Source organism: Mytilus edulis, chromosome 2 (assembly GCF_963676685.1).
Source record: "Mytilus edulis chromosome 2, xbMytEdul2.2, whole genome shotgun sequence".
Classification (NCBI taxonomy): domain Eukaryota; kingdom Metazoa; phylum Mollusca; class Bivalvia; order Mytilida; family Mytilidae; genus Mytilus; species Mytilus edulis.
The window spans coordinates 15,055,261-15,079,569 of record NC_092345.1 but is presented as its reverse complement, the minus strand read 5'-3'; the positions used below and the strand labels follow the sequence as shown (position 1 = coordinate 15,079,569).

Below are 24,309 nucleotides of genomic sequence, written 5' to 3'. Positions count from 1 at the left end.
CCCTGCTTATCAGATAAAAATGGCAGGTTTGATTTTGCTTTCTGCTTTCATTGTGATCAGTGGGTCTCTCAAGCAAAGCCATGGATTATAAGAGCACGTGGAACATGGCCGTCCCCTGAACTTATTTCAAAAATAACTTCATGTGGTGTCTTATTCGTTCCTATTGGCTACAAAGGATCTAGAAATGAGCATCTACAATGGAGAATTTCATTTTCAATAGCTGAAAAGTTACTTGTATATTCTTTCAGTCATACTCAGTTTCTTTGTTATGCATTGTTAAAAGTTTTATTAAAAGAAATAGTTGAAAGAAATGAAAACTTAAAAGGTTTATTATGTTCATATTTCTTGAAGACATTGATGTTTTGGATTGCAGAAGAAACAGAACCATATTTTTGGAGATCAGACAATATCATACAATGTTTTATGGTTTGTTTAAAAAGATTGTTATACTGTATTGAATATTCTACATTGTTACATTATTTCATTCCAAACAATAACTTGTTCTATTTAAGGTTTAACAACAAAAACAGGGACACTTTAATCAATATCTTAAAGAATTCATATATAAAAGGAATTAAGATTTTCTCATTTTCGCAGACTCTGCATGACTACAGTAGATTTCACAATGAAATTACCAAATCAAAAAACAAAAATGCTAGATTGATTAAAGAAATAGTGATTTTTTGGGCACATGACTACTTTCCATCATTTTCTATTCAAGTTGTAGGTTGCAATGAAAAGAAGGTATGTAACACTTTGCTGTATCATTGTAGGTCTGAATTATCTAAATGTATCTTTACTATTTCTTTATCAAATAGTTACAAAATGATTTGCAGACATGGCAGACATCATACAGAACAAATTTATAACCCAAACAATAAACACATTTCTTTATCAAATAGTTACAAAACGATTTGCAGACATCATACAGAACAAATTAATAACCCAAACAATAAACACCAGTACAACAATTACAGAAATGCACTCATTCAGTTTTTAGTTGGTTCACATTCAGATGCTGTATCAGGATGGCTGACATTGGCCTCTTTCTTCTATGGCCATAAACATTACTTACAAACAATAGCCATAATAAATCATGCTTTGTCAAAATGTACAAATGAAATTTTGAATCCTAATTATCCTTATTCATTTATTATAAAGGAAGAATGTGAGCTGAAAATGATAATGAAAGAAAGGATGAGCTTGGTATGGAAACAAATAGTAATTCAACAGGTAGAATTGTGGGATGTTGTCTTACCAACAGAAATTAAATTGAATGGAAATGATTCTTGGGCTTACAATTCTATTGAATTTGCACACCTACTAAGTTTTTTAAGTAATTACCATCTCAATGATAATGTATCATGTATGCAATCCATGTTACAACTTGTAGATATACAAAATAAATTGTGTGAAACAGATTGGAATCAGGACATTGCTTTACATATTTTCAGTAATCCAAAATTAACAAGACAATTGTGTGAAGTTGTGGCCAGAATGATGAATATGTTTAATAAAGTAATGAATACTTAAATTTGTCTATGGTTTATTGCAGAATTTGATGACCACAAGATACCTGTTTCTTATAATAGCAAACATAAAATTGCCAGAATATAGAATTAAGACTCAAAAGAGCCTGAAAAGATTTGAAACTACCATTTTCTGATATATGAATCAATCTAAAGTGTATTCTGAAACAATAATTGTGTTAACACAATGTAATCTAAAAGTGAACGTATTGCATAAAACTATGTGCTATAAACATATGTACACAGTGCTAAGTTAAATGTACATAAAATATAAAAATTGCATAAAAATGTTTTATCATTTGTTATTATCCGAGACTACATGAAAATGCTCTTATTGCATAACTGTGTGCAAATATCAACTGAGCTCATACAAGTTATTTGTATGCCCTCCCTCCTAATTTAACTAGAGCAACCTACAGTAAAACTGGTTGGCACAAAATCATTTTTGAAATTAAAAAAAGAATTATTTGAATCATGAATAATTTTGAATTCTGGAAAATTGATATATTTATATGACGTATGGATCTACGTACAGATGAACGCACAGACATAAAGATGGACAAGGGTTAAATCAACTGGGCATAAAAATTTGAATCTTGAATTTTAAAGTAAAGCAGTAATTTGATCCAGCCATAAAATATTAAAAATTAGTATTTCAGAAGTTGTCAAAAGAATTCATGACCCCGTTAGCATAAAATTGTGTATATTTTGAGTTAGAGCTGATGAAGTTATCTATCATCTTGATACAATCTGTTCCAAAAGTAGTACACCACACTGTAAAAATATGATTGTGAAAGCACAGGTGAATTGTTTTTTACTTTTCAATTACTGTCTCAAAAAAATGCACTACAATATATGCATGAGGCAATGGGAAATAACTGTGTTCTCTGGCCGATGCATGAGGCAATGGGAAATAACTGTGTTCTCTGGCCGATGCATGAGGCAATGGGAAATAACTGTGTTCTCTGGCCGATGCATGAGGCAAAGGGATATAACTGGGTTCTCTGGCCGATGCATGAGGCAATGGGAAATAACTGTGTTCTCTGGCCGATGCATGAGGCAATGGGAAATAACTGTGTTCTCTGGCCGATGCATGAGGCAATGGGATATAACTGTGTTCTCTGGCCGATGCATGAGGCAATGGGAAATAACTGTGTTCTCTGGCCGATGCATGAGGCAATGGGATATAACTGTGTTCTCTGGCCGATGCATGAGGCAATGGGATATAACTGTGTTCTCTGGCCGATGCATCAGGCAATGGGAAATAACTGTGTTCTCTGGCCGATGCATGAGGCAATGGGATATAACTGTGTTCTCTGGCCGATGCATGAGGCAATGGGAAATAACTGGGTTCTCTGGCCGATGCATGAGGCAATGGGATATAACTGTGTTCTCTGGCCGATGCATCAGGCAATGGGAAATAACTGTGTTCTCTGGCCGATGCATGATCCAAAGGGATATAACTGGGTTCTCTGGCCGATGCATGAGGCAATGGGATATAACTGTGTTCTCTGGCCGATGCATGAGGCAATGGGATATAACTGTGTTCTCTGGCCGATGCATGATCCAAAGGGATATAACTGGGTTCTCTGGCCGATGCATGAGGCAATGGGATATAACTGTGTTCTCTGGCCGATGCATGATCCAAAGGGATATAACTGGGTTCTCTGGTCGATGCATGAGGCAATGGGATATAACTGGGTTCTCTGGCCGATGCATGAGGCAATGGGATATAACTGTGTTCTCTGGCCGATACATGATGCAAAGGGATATAACTGTGCTCTCAGGCCTATGCATGAGGCAAAGGGAAATAACTTTGTTCACTGGCCACATGTTGCATTTGGCAAAGGAAAATAACTGTTTTCTGATCACATGATACATGTGGCAAAGGTAAATAACTGTGTTCCATGGCCACATGTTGCATTTGGCAAAGGGAAATAACTGTGTTCTCTGGCCACATGATACATATATGGCAAAGCAAAATAGTTCAAATCAAAATCGTATCAAAACAAAACTTTCTGTAACTAAACTTACCAAAATCACACAATCCAGTAGAGACTGATCTGTTGCATGGACATGGATAACAGGGGTGACGTCTTTGTGTTCTAAAATACGTATGTGCACAATTCTCACAGAACAATCCACTATGACCTTGCTTACAGTCACACTGAGGAATCAAGAGTTTGGGATACATTTTAACTCTGTGACATTTTTTCCCGTTTTCCTTAGCACCATATGGATCACAATAACAACCTTCATCTGAAATAAATCAACCTTTTAATATTTACAAGAAAAATATCTGTAGTAAATTGGATTGATTATTATTCACTGGATACCAATTTTCATGGATTGTGTTGAAACAGGTAAAACAAAAATTGAAAGGTTCAACAAATTACAAATTTTCTGTAGGCTTTGTATGCAAAGATCGACAAAACCATAAATCAAACATCAACAAAAATGTAACTCTTCCTCAATCCACGAAAAATAAATGAATCAACAGTACTTGATTGTTGATATAAACTTTTTTCCCTTTGGTAAATAAATATAAAATGTGGATTAGTGAAAAAAGGAAAACACTGTTGTTGAAAACTGTACAGTGACCTATAGTTGTTAATTTCTGTGTCATTCGGTCTCTTGTGGTGAGTTGTTTCATTGTCAATGATACCACATCTTTTTTTCATATCCGTAAAAATGAAATATCTCCTTTGGTAAATAAAATTGGTACCTCAGGAGGATAATCAATTGATAATTGGTACCCAAGGAGGATAACTGGTAACCCAGGAGAATCAATTGATAATTGGTACCCCAGGAGGAAAATCAATCGATAATTGGTACCCCCAGGGGAAAATAAATGATAATTGGTACCCCAGTAGGATAATGAATTGATAATTGGTACCCGGGAGGATAATAAATTGATGATTGGTACCCTAGGAGGATAATCAATTAATAATTGGTACCCAAGGAGGATAACTGGTACTCCAGGAGGAAAATCAATCGATAATTGGTACCCCCAGGGGAATAATAAATTGATAATTGGTACCCCAGTAGGATAATGAATTGATAATTGGTACCCCAGGCCGACAATTGGTACCCGGGAGGATAATTAATTGATAATTGGTACCTCAGGAGGATAATCAATTGATCATTGGTACCCTAGGAGGATAATGAATTGATAATTTAACCCCAGGAGGATAATCAACTGATAATTGGTACCTCATGATCAGGAGGATAATGAATTGATAATTAGTACCCCCAAGAGGATAATTAATTGATAATTTAACCCCAGCAGGATAATCACTTGATAATTGGTACAAAGTACCTCATGAGGATAATCATTTGATTATTGGTACCTCAGGAGGATAATCAATTGATAATTGGTACCCCAAGAGGACAATTGGTACCCGGGAGGATAGTTAATTGATGATTGGTACCCTAGGAGGATAATCAATTAATAATTGGTACCCAATGAGGATAACTGTTACCCCAGTAGGATAATGAATTGATAATTGGTACCCCAGGAGGACAATTGGTACCCAGGAGGATAATTAATTGATGATTGGTACCTTAGAAGGATAATCAATGGATAATTGGTACCTCAGGAGGATAATCAATTGATCATTGGTACCCTAGGAGGATAATCAATTGATAATTTAACCCCAGGAGGATAATGAATTGATAATAAGTACCCCAGGAGGATAATTAATTGATAATTTAACCCCAGCAGGATAATCACTTGATAATTGGTACAATGTACCTCATGAGGATAATCATTTGATTATTGGTACCTCAGGAGGATAATAAATTGATTATTGGTACCCGGGAGGATAATCATTTGATTATTGGTACCCTAGGAGGATAATCAATTGATAATTGGTACCTCAGGTGGATAATCAATTGATAATTGGTACCTCAGGAGGATAATCAAATGATAATTGGTACCTCAGGAGGATAATCAATTGATAATTGGTACCCCAGGAGAATAATCATTAGATTATTGGACCTCAGGAGGATAAACAATAGATAATTGGTACCCCAGGAGGATAATCAATTGATAACTGTTACCCCAGAAGGATAATCAATTGATAATTGGTACCCCAGAAGGATAATGAATTAATAATTGGTACCACAGGAGGATAATGAATTGATAAATGGTACCTCAGAAGAATAATCAATTGATAATTGGTACCTCAGGAGGATAATCAATTGATCATTGGTACCCTAGGAGGATAATGAATTGATAATTTAACCCCAGGAGGATAATCAATTGATAATTGGTACCTCATGATCAGGAGGATAATGAATTGATAATTAGTACCCCAAGAGGATAATTAATTGATAATTTCACCCCAGCAGGATAATCACTTGATAATTGGTACAATGTACCTCGTGAGGATAATCATTTGATTATTGGTACCTCAGGAGGATAATCAATTGATAATTGGTACCCCAGGAGGACAATTGGTACCCGGGAGGATAATTAATTGATGATTGGTACCCTAGGAGGATAATCAATTAATAATTGGTACCCAAGGAGGATAACTGGTACTCCAGGAGGAAAATCAATTGATAATTGGTACCCCCAGGGGGATAATAAATTGATAATTGGTACCCCAGTAGGATAATGAATTGATAATTGGTACCCCAGGAGGACAATTGGTACCCAGGAGGATAATTAATTGATGATTGGTACCCTAGGAGGATAATCGATTGATAATTGGTACCTCAGGAGGATAATCAATTGATCATTGGTACCCTAGGAGGATAATCAATTAATAACTGGTACCCAAGGAGGATAACTGGTACTCCAGGAGGAAAATCAATCGATAATTGGTACCCCCAGGGGAATAATAAATTGATAATTGGTACCCCAGTAGGATAATGAATTGATAATTGGTACCCCAGGAGGACAATTGGTACCCAGGAGGATAATTAATTGATGATTGGTACCCTAGGAGGATAATCAATTGATAATTGGTACCTCAGGAGGATAATCAATTGATCATTGGTACCCTAGGAGGATAATGAATTGATAATTTAACCCCAGGAGGATAATCAATTGATAATTGGTACCTCATGATCAGGAGGATAATGAATTGATAATTAGTACCCCAAGAGGATAATTAATTGATAATTTCACCCCAGCAGGATAATCACTTGATAATTGGTACAATGTACCTCGTGAGGATAATCATTTGATTATTGGTACCTCAGGAGGATAATCAATTGATAATTGGTACCCCAGGAGGACAATTGGTACCCAGGAGGATAATTAATTGATGATTGGTACCCTAGGAGGATAATCAATTAATAATTGGTACCCAAGGAGGATAACTGGTACTCCAGGAGGAAAATCAATTGATAATTGGTACCCCCAGGGGGATAATAAATTGATAATTGGTACCCCAGTAGGATAATGAATTGATAACTGGTACCCCAGGAGAACAATTGGTACCCAGGAGGATAATTAATTGATGATTGGTACCCTAGGAGGATAATCGATTGATAATTGGTACCTCATGATCAGGAGGATAATGAATTGATAATTAGTACCCCAGGAGGATAATTAATTGATAATTTAACCCCAGCAGGATAACCAATTGGTAATTGGTATAATGTACTTCATGAAGATAATCATTTGATTATTGGTACCTCAGGAGGATAATCAATTGATAATTGGTACCTCAGGTGGATAATCAATTGGTAACTGGTACCTCAGGAGGATAATCAATTGATAATTGGTACCTCAGGAGGATAATCAATTGATAATTGGTACCCCAGGAGGATAATCATTTGATTATTGGACCTCAGGAGGATATACAATAGATAATTGGTACCCCAGGAGGATAATCAATTGATAACTGTTACCTCAGAAGGATAATCAATTGATAATTGGTACCCCAGAAGGATAATGAATTAATAATTGGTACCCCAGGAGGATAATGAATTGATAAATGGTACCTCAGGAGGATAATCAATTAATATTTGTTACCCCAGAAGGATAATGAATTGATAATTGGTACCCCAGTAGGATAATGAATTGATAATTGGTACCTCAAAAAGGATAATCAATTGATAATTGGTACCTCAGGAGGTGAGAACCTCAGGAGGTGAGAAAACAATACAGTGAGAAAATCCCACACCTGGATATATTTGAGGAAAACTGGTGTAGTGTATCTACTGATTATATACCTGGTATAGAAGTTGAAGTTGTATTTAGTGTTGCTAATGTTGTTACAAAAATGTCTTCACTCTTCATAAATGTTACACTCTTATAGTAGGCTGTCACTGAAATCTGGTATGTGGTTTCTGGCTGTAAATCTTTTATGTGGTACTCTGTTTCATTCTTGGACAAATTAACAATTGTAGTGTTTGTTTCTGAAATTAAACACTGTATTAAACAACAAGGAAAATAATTAGTTACATAGCACTACGTTACGAATTTATCTTACCGACTATTTTAACGTGTAAAATTTAGACTAGTGATCTATCAAAATGAGCAAGTCTTCAATACAGTTAGCATTAACATGGTTAAGAAACTATAGCTACTTCCTTTGATCCTACAAAAACATATACCAACAATAACAACTTGTTAGATATAAATGTGTTTTATGAATTTATTTCACTTTATCATCACTTTCTTCGTCTGTTAAAACCTTTTAAGATTTTTTCTAGGTACTGTTTTGTTTTTCTAAAGGGACGTAACACCACTACTAACTGTGTATGAAATAAGCCCCGCCTCCTTATTACCTTATTTGGAATATAAAGGGATGTAACTCCACTACTAACCCTGTATGAAAAAAGCCCCCCCCCCCCCCCTTCCCAACTAACCTAATATTTAATAATCCATTAAATATACATGGTTTCCACTAGGACGCGTTTAACCAATCATATTCCTATAAATGTATAGGAGGTAAGATAAAGCAAAATACACAACAATTACTTGATAACAATTAGGAAACATCCATTTGTAGCTAAATACCAAATGAACACTTGATCACATAGTGGGAACATGGAACATAGCAAAATACACAATGACCACTTGATCACAAAGTGTGAACATGGAACATAGCAAAATACACAATAACCACTTGATCACAAAGAGGGAACACAGAAAACTACAAATACCCAATCATCACTTGATCACAAAGACTCAGGAACAAAGCAAAATACCCTATGACCACTTGTTCAAAAAGTGGGAACATGGAACATAGCTAAATACCCAATGATCACTTGATCAAGAAGAGGGAACAAGGCAAAATAACATATAGCTATGACCACTTTATTACAAAGAGGGAACATAGCAAAATACCCAATGATCACTTGATCACAAAGAGGGAACCTAGAACAAAGCAAGATATCTAATGATTTTTCATATTACCAAGTTTTATAGGATTTTAAGTACACAACAAAGTATGCTTTATTATATCTTCTTGCTCTGTCACAACTGGACTGCAGTTTTCTTCACCAGTTTATTAAAATTTTTGACCTGTTGAACAGAATTTGTGTTAAAATTTTCATATTTTTTTGCAAGAAAAGAAAAAATTTGACAGAAGATTTCTAATTTTGGGTACTGTAAAATCAGAAATGTTACAGTTTGCATGCATATATTATTTTGATTGTTGAACGTTACAAGTTTAATTATTGGGATTCTGCATATCAAAAGCAAACATAATTTAAAATGATTTTTTTTATTTTTGCGAAACGAAGTCTCAATTGTAATACAATGCTCCATAGGGTGCAGATTAATACAAAAACACAGAGGTTGGACCCTGAAAAGTTTGGGCAAGTATGAACACTACTTTCGAGCTTGTTACAGCTCTAAATCTGGATTGTGATCAAATATAAGCATAGGTCTCTGACAGAGGATGAAAGTGTTCAAAGAACTGAAAAAATTGATATTGGACCTATTATGGTCCCATATCCAAAATACATTCTTAAGATAAAACAATGCATGAACAATAATTACTAAAATTAATATATCTGAATTAATCAGCAAATATTTTAAAATCATTTAAAAACAAAATGACCACTTCTCATTTGCATGTTGATATGGCCATAATTCCCAATTCAAGACAGCCTTCCTTTTATAATTTGTGGTATAGAATTTTATATGCATACACTTATATTCAAGCTATTGTCTTGAAACCAAATGCCTTTTGGCAACAATTGACACTATACCAATATCATTAACAGTCAGGATTCTACTTTGTCAAAGTTATTTCGCCATTACGCCAGTCAATTTTTACAATCATAGCACTATTACAATCCTGATATGCTAGTGGTGTTTAAAAAGACAAATGTGTCTACTAGCTATTGAGCTATTGAGTATCATTTAAGGAATGTTTAATTTCTGCATTCAATCAACTTAAAACTATTGTCTGATCTGTTGTCAGGTGGAATTTTTGAAAGTTTAAAATACATTTGAAAAATATTCTAGTTAAATATTTCGTGGAAGGGCAGACTAAAAAATTTCAGAGGTTGAGGACTAATAACCCCAGATAACACACTAAAAAGCTCTTAAAAATTTGTGTAATTCGAACACACCTACTCTTTTGTTATGACTCATTAGAAAGGTATTTAACTTGACCCATATATTTCATTCTTTAGAAATGTGAATTTTTAATGTTATTAAATCAACCTTTAATTAAATATATAATTAAAACGAATAGAAGCTGAAGTGTGTGTCAAATATTTTTGCTTCAAGACAGAATTTCAACTAAAACACACCCGAAATAAAAAGGTGCACTTTTGCTAGGGGCAGACATGCAAATTAATTTTTTAGAAGACCAATCTGTTATCTATCTGTGGCATTTGTTTTAGCTGAATTAATGCTTATCCACAAAAAAGATCAACTTGGATTTGAACCTACCACAATCGACTGTTTTATGAAAATTTGTCTATAATTTAAAATGTTTACAAATATATCAAAGTTCAATACTATAATTCAAATAAAAACTATTATATACAAGAGTGCACACACTGAAATGTCTCGCCTTCTTAACTAATCATTGATATTATGTTGATAGTCCTAAGTATAAAGCTTGATTACAACTGTCACATAAACTTAACATTAACCAAGATAGCTAAACAAAGACCAATGAACCATGAAAATGAGATCAAGGTCAGATGAACCATGCCAGGCAGACATGTACAGCTAACAAAGCTTCCATACAACAAATATAGTTGACCTATTACTTATAGTTTAAGAAAAATAGACCAAAACACAAAAACTTAACATTGTGCAATGAACCGTGCAATTGAGGTCATGGTCAAATAAAACCTGCGGGACTGACATATAGATCATAATATATTTCCATACACCAAATATAGTTGACCGTTGGCATATAATATTAGATAAAAAGACCCAAACTTAAAAACTTAACTTTGACCACTGAACCATGAAAATGAGGTCAAGGTCAGATGACATCTGCCTGCTAGACATATACACCTTACAACCATTCCATACAACAAATATAGTAGACCTATTGCATAAAGTATGAGAAAAACAGACCAAAACACAAAAACTTAACTATAACCACTGAACCATGAAAATGAGGTCAAGGTCAGATGACACCTGCCAGTTGGACATGTACACCTTCCAGTCCTTCCATACACCAAATATACTAGCCCTATTACTTATAGTATCTGAGATATGGACTTGACCACCAAAACTTAACCTTGTTCACTGATCCATGAAATGAGGTTGAGGTCAAGTGAAAACTGTCTGACGGGCATGAGGACCTTGCAAGGTACGCACATACCAAATATAGTTATCCTATTACTTATAATAAGAGAGAATTCAACATTACAAAAATTTTGAACTTTTTTTTCAAGTGGTCACTGAACCATGAAAATGAGGTCAAGGACATTGGACATGTGACTGACGGAAACTTCGTAACATGAGGCATCTATATACAAAGTATGAAGCATCTAGGTCTTTGACCTTCTAAAATATAAACCTTTTAAGAAGTTAGCTAACGCTGCCGCCGTATCACTATCCCTATGTCGAGCTTTCTGCAACAAAAGTTGCAGGCTCGACAAAAATGCAAAAAATTTTAAATTATGCACTTTCAATAAACTTTTAAAGCCAAAGAAACAAATGTAAAGAATGCACATATACCAATTTGGCTTTTTTCCCCTTCTCTAACAAAGAGGTCTATTTCTTTTGTTTGATTTCAACTGCCTGGGTTTTCACCTGTAAAAGGCAGCAAATCTCATAATTTCTACAGTAATTATAAATTCCATCTGTATTCTTGGTATTACATGTACTGTAATCACATCATTTTATTTATTCTGTTTGTTTGTAAATGCATTGGAATACCTGTTCCATTTTTCTTCCATTTTACCATGTATTCTATTAAGTGAGCCTTGTGAAAAGGTACCAGTTCATGTCCAAACCAGGTTGTTACATTCATCTTCTCTTCTGTACTGGTTCCAGCTTCTGTTTTCCCTGTAACTACATGGTATGTATTATCAGGGTTGGAATGAGTAGATAACTGGTTTCCACTGGTAGGCTTGGGTCTGTCAATGGGGTCAACACTAGATGGATCCATGAAGAAAGGTATTTTCAGATGGTAGTTTTCAGGTTCATACCAATAAATATATATGTTAAATGTCCCCACATAACCTGTTGTTACGTTGCCTGGTGGGTGTAATTTAATCAGTCCTGTTGGTAATCCAATATCAGGTTTAACTAAAAAATAGATGAAATTTTCTGAATACTAAGTTAGTATAATTGTATAATATCAAAGGGGCTACTTCAATACTTTAACGACCTTGACAAAATAGGAGTTACATTTAAAAAAAAAACTCAATTAAATTTAAGGGTAAATTGTGAAAGTGACAAAAACTAGAGAAGTAACAGCAATTTTATCAAACAACTTTGAAATAGACAAATTATTCATGACCTTAATAAGATAAAGTAGTGGAGCAGGCCCTGTTAATTAAGAGTGTGTTTGACACAAAAGCTGTAAAATGAAGCCATGCACTTAACATCTTTTAAATGTATCACTTAAATTGACAGTTTACACAACTATTTGAATTTTGTGCCCAGGAAGAAATACAAATTTGCTGGTATTACAAAGGAAAATCACTTAAGAAATCAATCTAAAGGCTCAAGAATTCAAATAAAACGTGTCATTTATTGAATTCACAGGTTATTAATCAACCCATCTGGTACTTAAAAAATTCTGGTTATGGGTTGAAATTCTTGGGTGTGACTCGCAGGATACTGTTCAGTTGACAGGTTTGATCAAAGACCAATACAATCCAAAAGTGTTGCATGTGATGCATTAGTTTCCTAAAATATTTTGGTGCCTGCAGTCAAAAAGGAAAGGGGTAATCTCAGGTGAAACTCTGACTAATCATTGCTTATTGTCTTCCTGACAGATGTAAGTGGCCATATGATTTAAATCTTTTGCTTTATAGAATATTTACTTGTCATACTAATGTTTTGGACAGGTTTGAAGTTAAGCCTCCAAAATATGGAATTTTTGAAGGCTTAACTTCAAACACAGGTTTTCATTAGCATTATCATAAGTTAAACACCTGTCCAGTTTAAATAATTACGATGGACTGATGGCTTTTTTATAAAAAATTTAAAGCAACCCTGAAGGAATGTGTCACAGCAAAAAAAATGTAAACGCTTTCAAGATGTCACACTAATTTGGACTTAGTCATGCAAGCTAACATCTGAATTATGATCTTTTATAAATTAAAGGGATGAGCTTTAAGAGGCCGTGCCAATAAGCATAGAGCTTCATACTGTACAAACATGGAATGTGCAAAAATTTAGATTTTGTTTAAAGTGCTCTTAATTGATTTGTAATACCATTAAAAACATGTTAGAGAAAGAAAAAAAAAATCGATCACATCATTACATCTCGTATCTAAGGAAAATGTTTCCTTAGTTACGAGTCCAAAGCGCGTACCAAAATTAGACAAAAATCAACACATTTGCAGGCTACTTAGAGCAAAAGTGTGACTAGGAGTGTGTTTGTTGTTAAAAGTACAAAGTAAGGTTACCACTGCAAATCATATAAAACATTTTTATCAGTGATGATGTTTTTGTAATACGTTGCTATGGCAACAGGAAAATGTAAAGAAATTTAAATTGGAAATATTAAGGAATACGACCCGATTTGTATCATATAAATACAAAATTCTGGACTAACAGTGATATGATGTATTATGTAATCCTAATATTAGATATCTATACTGTTAATCAAAAAAATAAAATTGGGTAGACTCTTAAGAGAATTTTTTTGCTGACGGTTTTGGTCATGTTGACTTATTTTTAAATCTTACTTGTATTATGACTTTATTTTCGAATGCAGAGGGCCAAAAATAGTAATGGTCACCCTCCCTTTTAGTATTAAAAAATCAAATAGTAGTGTTTTTAGGGCAAACAATACAGTTTTGATCTCATATTGAAATTTTGATGAAAATTTGCATCATTATTAATACCAGTCCTGATTAAATCAAATATGAAATAAAATATATAACTTCATGGGATACTTTTTGAGTAAAATGAGGTCGAAAATTTCAGATATTTGCACAAAATTTGGATTTGTGGACTTAATTTTCCATTCAACATGTTCAAAGAAATACATATTTTTTTTAATTTTAAATGATAAACACAAGCTGTTCTTCATTAAATTATCAGTAATTTCTGTTTTATAAAAAAAATCTTTAATTTCATGATTTTTTTTTTAAATAACTCATATTTATCAAATATTCATGTATGTAGAAAGAATGCATTTTTTGCTGTTTATTTATTAAATTAAAAAAAAAATCATGATTGACACTTTCTTGAAACTTGATACAAATAAATATACAAATAAAACAAAAGTTATTTGAAATAAAAAATGTGTCCATGAACTTGTTTTCAAATTAAATCAGTTTGAATGATAAAAATCAGTCGAATTATACATCTTTTCCCGATATGTCCCAGTTTGACCTCGCGAAAACAATATTTTACGTTATCAGCGTCAAATAAATGATACCTCCCCTGTAACTATATCGTATGCCATTAAATTTGGACCTTGGTCCAGTCACAACTTCCCACAAGAGCCTATGCAATTATTCACTTATTGCGGTTTCAAAGAAAGATTGAATGCATAGAATCATTGAACAAAGTTGATACTTTTTGAATTATCATGAAATAATATAATTTAATTACGGGTGCCACATGTGGAGCAGGATCAGCATTCCCTTCTGGAGCACCTGCGATCACCCCAAAGTTTTTTGTGGGTTTGAGGTTGCTTAATCTTTTGTTTTCTGTATTGTGTTTTGTAAACTATTGCATGTTTGTCATTTTATTTTAAAGCCATGGCATCGTTAGTTTATTTTTGATTATGATTTGAATGTCCCTCTGGTATCTTTCGTCCCTCTTTTACACCACATATGCTGGTTGCTATGCAATAAGTAGTGTTACATAAGATATTTTTAAATAAAAGATCATTATGCACATGATGCATAATTGATCTTTTTATGTTAGTTTAGTTTTTATCAGGTATTTATACTTTTAAATTGTGCTTGTTATCCACGAATTGAACGTGGGTATTTTCAAGTATCAGTTGGTTACTAGGCATTTATGTCATGAATAACTGTTGCTAAGGAGAGTTTCGCATCTCTTAACACACAATTTGACTGTTATTATGTTTTATTTTATCACCAGCAGGCTTAAAGTGACTTATTTTGTGCATTTTTGTTAAAAAAAATCAACATTTCATATTTTCAGCCTCAGTAGGTTGCTATGCAAAAAAGATGGTTGCTATGGAGATTTTATGCATATTTTTCTACTCAATTGAATACACTTTTATGCGACACTTATTTTATCAGTGCAAATTAAATCATGTGCATTTTTTTTTATGATAGTGACCCCTATTAGGTGACAAAATTTGTAGTTTTTGTACAAAATTGTTTCCGAAACAGCATAATGTTGGGTAGCTGCCACCAATAAAAATTCAATAGTCTACCCAATTTTATTTTTTCTTTGAATTATATGATAGTCATTCATTTTTGTCAGTGCCATGTTTCATATTATACACATCTGGAATTTTTACAATTTTGACCCCAAAATTGCTTATTTTTGTGTAAAATTTATAAACTTGAACCCTTTGATTTTCCTGTTACCATAGCAACCATAAATAAACACTTTTTTAAGAAAAGATTTTTTTAGCTTATAATTTTAAGGTTATATAATTAAAATATTACTTCCAATGACCACTATTCTTTATTCTGAATTTCTGATATCATATTTCATGTCGAAATATCCTGCTTTTTACCTCATATAGTGTCTCAGATTCACTAGTTTCTATGGTAACCATTATTTAACTGTCAAAAAAGTTTTTTTTCCTCACAAATGATCATTATTGTTTGTCGTATGATCTTTTAAGACTAAGATGTTTATTTTAAGCAAGGTTTGATGATTTTTTATTTTTTTCACTTTCCACCTGAAGCTCTATGCTTATTGGCACAGCCTCTTTAAAAATATATACATGTGCACAATCCACAGTGGCTTGTTTAAGGTTCATGTGTTTTCACCTCAAAATTTACACTGAGTACAGACAAAACTGTGCATCTGGAAAAGTTTTAAGGCATAGCATGTCCTAGATAAATAAAATTCAAATGCATTGTACATGTTGTATGATTTAGAAAATCAAAAACTTAACTGGATTTAGCAGTGCACTTTATTTCATCCCTGCAGATGATGATAAAATTAACAAACAGTTGTCCATCTATATTGTCCATGTCAATTATTACAGCTCACTTCAATTATTACCTGTGGGGAAGTTCTCAAACCTCTTTCCCAACTTAGTTTATTTTGGCACCTTCTGGAGGAATGAAAAAAAGTGTAACGCAAAATCCTGTTCAGTTTTTATTTTTCTAAAACATAAAACATATTTTAAATGTCTTTATCTAGGGCATGCTATGCCTTTAATCTTTACCAAATGCATATATTTGTCAGTGCTAAGAGTAAATTTTGAGGTGAATTTCAGCCATGTTAGGGGTATCGGGTCCATTTGCCTTAATAACATGTTTGCCCTGGGTCCGTTTGCCCCGAGTACATTCGCCCATAGAGTCTGTTCACCTTGAGTTCTTTAGACCATAGAGTCCATTCGCCCTACTAAAAAAATAAACTTATTCAGATATTTCTATGGTACATGTATATATTCTTGAAATGCATGGAAACATGGAAATATTTAAAATCTTTGACTTGTTTAGGATCATTAATTGTTCAATGACAAAATAATTCAGATCACTGATAATTGTGATACTTGTCTTTTGATTGATTAATAATAAAAACAAACGTTTTTCAGCTTGAAAATAATAAAAACAATGATGTACAAACTGTAAATCATAAAACAGATTTACAAGTACATTTATTTTTACTCTGAGACACATTCGTGATTGACTGAATACAATTATTTTATTTAAAACAAATATCAATAAAGATAAATACATTGTATTCCAGTATTCTACTCTGCAAATCAAAGGGAAAATGATAAATTGATTGCGGCAATATAAATATTCTGTCAATTTTTCAACAAACTTTAACATATTTTGTTCAAATACTTAAATGTATGTGACTAGACAACGAGCTAGACAACAATTAGAAACAAGAATGTGTCCAGAGTACACGGATGCCCCACTCGCACTATCATTTTCTATGTTCAGTGGACCGTGAAATTGGGGTCAAACTTATAATTTGGAATTATAATTACAAAGATCATATCATAGGGAACATGTGTACTAAGTTTCAAGTTGATGTAACTTTAACTTTATCAAAAACTACCTTGACCAAAAACTTTAACCTGAACTTTGCACTATCATTTTCTATGTTCAGTGGACCATGAAATTGGGGTCAAAACTATAATTTGGCATTAAAATTAGAAAGATCATATCATGGGGAACATCCTTCTTCTTTAGGTTTCTAGCGATCCTTCAATTATTGAAGATTATTCGCCGGGCGTCGACTAAAATTTATAATTTACATCTTAGCAGGAAAAAATCAAAAATAACAATATCAAGAAAAAACAAAATAACGTATGTACATTAAAAAAAAAAAAAAAATAGATTTTGATAAAACTATATACATTTGATAACAGAATAGTTAGGGATAGAATATGGGGATGAGAGCAGATTCTGTGATCATACTCTTAAATCCCTCTACTGTACTGCATGATACTATTTGTTGTGGCAGATAGTTCCAATTTATAATTGTTCGTGGATAAAAAGAATATTTATAACTGTCTTTAGCTGTTTGTATTTGCCTAAATGAGTGCGGATTGCTATGTCTGGTTCTATTGTCTAGTGGTATCAAAAGGTTATGTGTAGGGACTGCAACAATTTCATGAATAATTTTGTAGAAGAAAACAAGTCTGTAACGTAAGCGCCTAATTTCGAGTGGGTACCAATTTAGGTCTGTCATCATTTCAGTAACTGAGCTGGTGTTATGGAAGCGATTGCATGAGAAGCGTGCTGCTCTTCTCTGAACTTTTTCGATTTGTGTAATTTGCTGTTTTTGATGTGGATCCCAGATTGTTGAGCAGTACTCTAATTTTGGTCGGACAAGAGCTTTATATGCATGTGCTTTAACTTTTGGAGATGCTATTTTTAGGTTTCTACGAATAAATCCAAGGGACTGATTTGCTTTTGATGTCATGTTATCTATATGTTTGTCCCATTTTAAATTTGATTGAAGAGTTAGGCCCAAATATTTTGTAGAGTCAACTTTTTCTAGAGAGTGATTGTGTAATTTATAAGTGAAGTCTAAAGGTTTGCGTTTTTGAGTTACACTGAGAATGTTGCACTTATCAGGATGAAAATGCATGAGCCAGTCCTGCTCCCACCTGCCAGCCACTTCTAAGTCAGACTGTAATTTATATGCGTCATCTGTTTTTTTAATTTCCCTATAAATAATACTATCATCTGCAAACAATCTTAATGTGCTATGTTCAATATATTCTGCCAAATCGTTAATGAAGATTAAAAAAAAAATTGGACCAAGCACTGTGCCTTGAGGTACCCCAGATGTTACAGGTATTTTATTTGATGTCTCACCTTCAAGGACTACAGTTTGTGTTCTGTTTGTTAAGAAATCTTGAATCCAATGATATGCATTGCAATTTATACCGTAGAAACCAATTTTGTACATGAGGTGGTGATGTGAAACTTTATCAAATGCTTTTGCAAAATCCATTATTATGATGTCTATTTGAATGTTTTTATTATTTGAATTTGCAAGATCTTGAATAAATGATATTAGCTGAGTTTCACAGGAGCGGGACAATCGAAAACCATGTTGTAAATCATACAATATTTTATTTTTTTCCAGGTGTTTCATTATGCTACTAGCTACAACATGTTCTAATAGTTTGCAGCAGATGCAAGTCAATGATATTGGGCGATAGTTTATTGGATCGTGTTTGTCGCCTTTTTTGAATGCTGGACATACACTTGCGTGACGCCAGTCATCTGGGATCTTTCCAGAGTTGAGTGATGATTGGAATATGATTGTTAAGATGGGAGTGATGGATGATTTACACTCTTTTAAGATTTTACCATGGATGAGATCAGGCCCAGCTGCTTTGTTGATGTTAATGTTATTTAGAAGTTTTTCTATGCCCTGTTGTTGTATTTTAATATCAGGCATTTGTGGATGTTTACTGACGCCCTTATCTGGTATTGGGTCATCTGTTACAGGTGTGAATGCTTTTTTGAACTGTTCGTTTAGAATGTTAGCTTTCGCTTTTGAGTCAGATGTAAGTGAGCCCTCTTTTCGGAGTGGTGGTATATTAGAGCTTTCAGACTTTTGTGTTTTTATATAACTGAACAGATTTTTTGGAAAGCTCTTTGATATGGTAGTAGTGTTGTCATCAACTGGTATACCACATACATGTATCATATTTTCAATATAATTCCAATAAGATGTTCTTTGTTGTTTTTGTATATCATGTTTTAATTTTTTGAGTTGGTCTAGTTTCCCCTTGCCTTTCAATTTGTACTTTTGATATTTTTTCTTATACTTTTTCATTTGTCGTCTAATACTGTCTGTTATCCATGGTAAATTTTTGCTGTTTCTCATCATTTTCTTGGGTATGTTCTCAGTGATAGTGTTTTGTAATGAGTTTTTAAATATTAACCAAAGAGTGTTTGTATCTTCACTATCTTTATTATATACGATATTTTGATATATTTCATCGATATCCTCTTTTATTTTTTGCCAGTTTGCATTTTTATATTTGTATACTTTACGTGGCTTGGTTTGGCATCTTTTTAATGAAAGTAAACATTCTATATATACAGATGTACTAAGTTTCAAGTTGATTGGACTTCAACTTCTTCAAAAACTACCTTAACCAAAAACTTTAACCTGAAGCGAACGGATGCACAGACTATCGTAGGTGGGGCTTAAAAAATAACCAGATGCTCCGCAGGGCGTAGCTATATACGACCGCAGAGGTTGAACCCTGAACGGTTGGGGCAAGTATGGACACAACATTCAAGCTGGATTCAGCTCTAAATTTGGATTGTGATTAGATAGTTGACACAGCATAGGTTTCTGACACAGAATGAATGTGTTCTAATGAACTTAATTTTTTTGTTTTCTCTTAGAGCAATTCACTATGCTGTTGAATATTAATCCTCTCAAAACAAGAATGTGTCCTCAGTACACGAATGCCCCACTCGCACTATCATTTTCCATGTTCAGTGGACCGTGAAATTGGGGTAAAAACTCTAATTTGGCATTAAAATTAGAAAGATCATATCATAGGGGACATGTGTACTAAGTTTGAAGTCGATTGGACTTAAACTTCATCAAAAACTACCTTGACCAAAAACTTTAACCTGAAGCGGGACAGACGGACGGACGAACGGACGGACTAACGAACGGACAGACGGACGGACGGACGGACAGACCAGAAAACATAATGCCCCTCTACTATTGTAGGTGGGGCATAAAAATGTTTGAAGAAATTTTCTTTTATTTATGAAATTTCAAATGAGAAAAATTGAACCCAATTTTTTTAATCACATCCCCCTTTCCCTTATTCCAAAACTAATCTCAATTAAAATTTCTAATGGAGTTTGCAACAATAACTACTCATTTAAATACATCATAAAATATTAAGATGTAAAAAAAACTGCTTGTTATCACTGAATGTTATTTATTATAATTTATCAGTTGGTAGTAAAAAGTGAATATACATTGTATATTGTATATAACAAAGATTTAAGTTGATTCTGGACAAAGAAAGATAACTCCAATTAAAAAAAAATCTTGCTATTGCACAATATTTTGCAATTAGATATTTCTTGCTTACTATTCTGGACAAAGAAAGATAACTCTAATTAAAAAAAAATTTGCTATTTCACAATATTGTGCAATTAGATATTTCTTGCCATTGCGCAATACTGTGCAATTGAAAAGACTTGCTATTGCACAACACTTGGTCCGAGAACACAATTAATTCGTAGTGCATTTCTTTTAGAACATAAATGAAAATAAAAAAAATCCCACCTGCGCTTTCTCAAAGAAACTTTTACAGTGTGTTGTACTACTTTTGGGACAAATTATATCAAATTTATAGAAAACTTCATCGCCTCTAACTCAAAATATGGCCAATTTTATGTTTAGGGCGTCTTGAAATCTTTTGACAGCTTCCGAAGTGCTCATTTTCAACCTTTTTCAGCTGGACCAAATCACTACTTTCCTTTAAAATTCTGGACCCAAATTTTTTAACAGTGTAATTTCAACCCCCTTCTTGCAATTTGAGGCAGTGAACATGGAGAAATAAATTTGGAAGGGGTATAAAAATTAATGGCAAGTAACCCACTGTCAACACTAGGGACTATATTTGTGAACAACGAAAATCAAGGGACGACAATGGTGGTCTCGGACCTAATAGGGTAGAAAGAGTAGACAAATCTTAAAAAAACTTGGTATGAACAAAGCTTAATGTATTATAACACTACTTACAAAGTTTCATGACAATAGGATGTATATTATAGACATTAAGTTTAGTTCTATACTCATCTTTGCGTGTAAAATTTTGACGTTAAAATTGAAAAATTTCAACTATCAACATTTGGGGCTTTAAAAATTTAAATATTGCAAACAAATACTTGTTAAATGCCTTAATATATAACTTATCATGTACTAAAAGCAATAGAGTACTCATTTGATTTATCAGACTTGGCATAATTATTCATAAGTCAAATTTATATGAGCCTGCGCCTAAAAATTCAGGTTTTTCAATGAAGTGGAGCCTTACATGAAGATGTAATATTTTCCAGCAATTTTAAATTTGTGAAGCTTTTTGGTTATAAATAATCCTTACATATGTATTTAAAGTACTTTAAATGGAAAGAAAAGTTACAAATAACATATCATATTAGTTTAAAAGGGTCTTAGGCCAAGTAAGACTGGAAAAAATTTAGGGTCAATTAAGGCCGTGCCACATATTTACATTTAAAAATGCATATTGAGGCTATAAAAAATAAAAATGTGTGTCTTTTTTATCATTTCTATACTCATGTGACATGATACAACAAATCTGAGCACAAAAAGACTCTTGCAAATAACTTTTCTTACAAGCAGTATGGGCTGAAACAAAGATTTTTGCCTTTTTAGGGAAAAACTTTCATGCAATTTATTCTCAACAGGCTTATATTTAAACCACTTGCTATCCTACAGAAGAAAAGAAATATAGTATGTGAAATGGAACAGGTACAATAGACATTGTAAAGTGCATTTGATACAAATTTAGTGAAGTCTCTAATATGGACATCAAATTTTATATACCAAGCTCCCCACTATTGCCTTCATCCAAACAAGGCGTTAGACAAGGGTCATTCATACAACACATTTTGCACATTTTATCTGAGATAAACTTCTTTTCTGTAGATTCAGAGTTCATAAATAAGTAAAAGAAGCAGGTAAAGGCATAGAAACACAAATATTGACACATAAAAACCTGTCAGATAGAAAGTCAGGATGCCATTTATGCATCAATATTGAAAAAGTTATAAAATGCCTATTTTGACCATAAAATGTCAAAATTGGTCGTTTTGGCAGAAATTCTATAAAATAAAAGTTTAAATCCTTTAGTTTCATGCTATTTGACAAGTTGACACCATCAAATCATTTAGGGAAGTTGCCAGAGTACAAATTCTATATTTACAGATTTCACCTCTTAGGTCCGAGAACACAATTAATTCGTAGTGCATTTCTTTTAGAACATAAATGAAAATAAAAAAAATCCCACCTGCGCTTTCTCAAAGAAACTTTTACAGTGTGTTGTACTACTTTTGGGACAAATTATATCAAATTTATAGAAAACTTCATCGCCTCTAACTCAAAATATGGCCAATTTTATGTTTAGGGCGTCTTGAAATCTTTTGACAGCTTCCGAAGTGCTCATTTTCAACCTTTTTCAGCTGGACCAAATCACTACTTTCCTTTAAAATTCTGGACCCAAATTTTTTTACAGTGTAATTTCAACCCCCTTCTTGCAATTTGAGGCAGTGAACATGGAGAAATAAATTTGGAAGGGGTATAAAAATTAATGGCAAGTAACCCACTGTCAACACTAGGGACTATATTTGTGAACAACGAAAATCAAGGGACGACAATGGTGGTCTCGGACCACTTAATATAATAATTTTAGATCCTGATTTGGACCAACTTGAAAACTGGGCCCATAATAAAAAAATCTAAGTACATTTTTGGATTCAGCATATCAAAGAACCCCAAGATTTCAATTTTTGTTGAAATCAGACTAAGTTTAATTTTGGACCCTTTGGACTTTAGTGTAGACCAATTTGAAAACAGGACCAAAAATGAAGAATCTACATACACAGTTAGATTTGGTATATCAAAGAACCCCATTTATTCAATTTTTGATGAAATCAAACAAAGTTTAATTTTGGACCCTGATTTGGACCAACTTGAAAACTGGGCCAATAATCAAGAATCTAAGTACATTTTTAGATTCAGCATATCAAAGAACCTAACTGATTCATTTTTTGTCAAAATCAAACTAAGTTTAATTTTGGACCCTTTGGACCTTAATGTAGACCAATTTGAAAACGGGACCAAAAGTTAAGAATCTACATACACAGTCATGACAGTTAGATTAGGCATATCAAAGAACCCCAATTATTCAATTTTGATGAAATCAAACAAAGTTTAATTTTGGACCCTTTGGGCCCCTTATTCTGTTGGGACCAAAACTCCCAAAATCAATACCAACCTTCCTTTTATGGTCATAAACCTTGTGTTTAAATTTCATAGATTTCTATTTACTTATACTAACGTTATGGTGCGAAAACCAAGAAAAATGCTTATTTGGGTCCCTTTTTGGCCCCTAATTCCTAAACTGTTGGGACCTAAACTCCCAAAATCAATACCAACCTTCCTTTTGTAGTCATTAACATTGTGTGTAAATTTCATTGATTTCTATTTACTTAAACTAAAGTTATTGTGCGAAAACCAAGAATAATGCTTATTTGGGCCCTTTTTTGGCCCCTAATTCCTAAACTGTTGAAACCTAAACTCCCAAAATCAATCCCAACCGTTCTTTTGTGGTCATAAACCTTGTGTCAAAATTTCATAGATTTCTATTAACTTAAACTAAAGTTATAGTGCGAAAACCAAGAAAATGCTTATTTGGGCCCTTTTTGGCCCCTAATTCCTAAAATGTTGGGACCAAAACTCCCAAAATCAATACCAACCTTCCTTTTGTGGTCATAAACCTTGTGTTAAAATTTC

The 24,309-nt window shown here is 33.3% G+C and overlaps 1 protein-coding gene across 1 annotated transcript in view; it reads right to left on the bottom strand.

Annotated features, from left to right (window-relative positions):
• The window catches only part of LOC139511549 (uncharacterized), a 45,155-nt gene that overhangs the window by 20,242 nt on the left and 604 nt on the right, over nt 1-24,309 (bottom strand). Inside the window, exons 2-4 of the mRNA XM_071298378.1 lie at nt 11,851-12,222; nt 7,719-7,904; nt 3,564-3,788 (exon numbers count right to left, since the gene is read on the bottom strand). Of these exons, the coding sequence (XP_071154479.1) occupies nt 3,564-3,788; nt 7,719-7,904; nt 11,851-12,222 (783 nt within the window). The remainder of the gene's footprint in view (nt 1-3,563; nt 3,789-7,718; nt 7,905-11,850; nt 12,223-24,309) is intronic.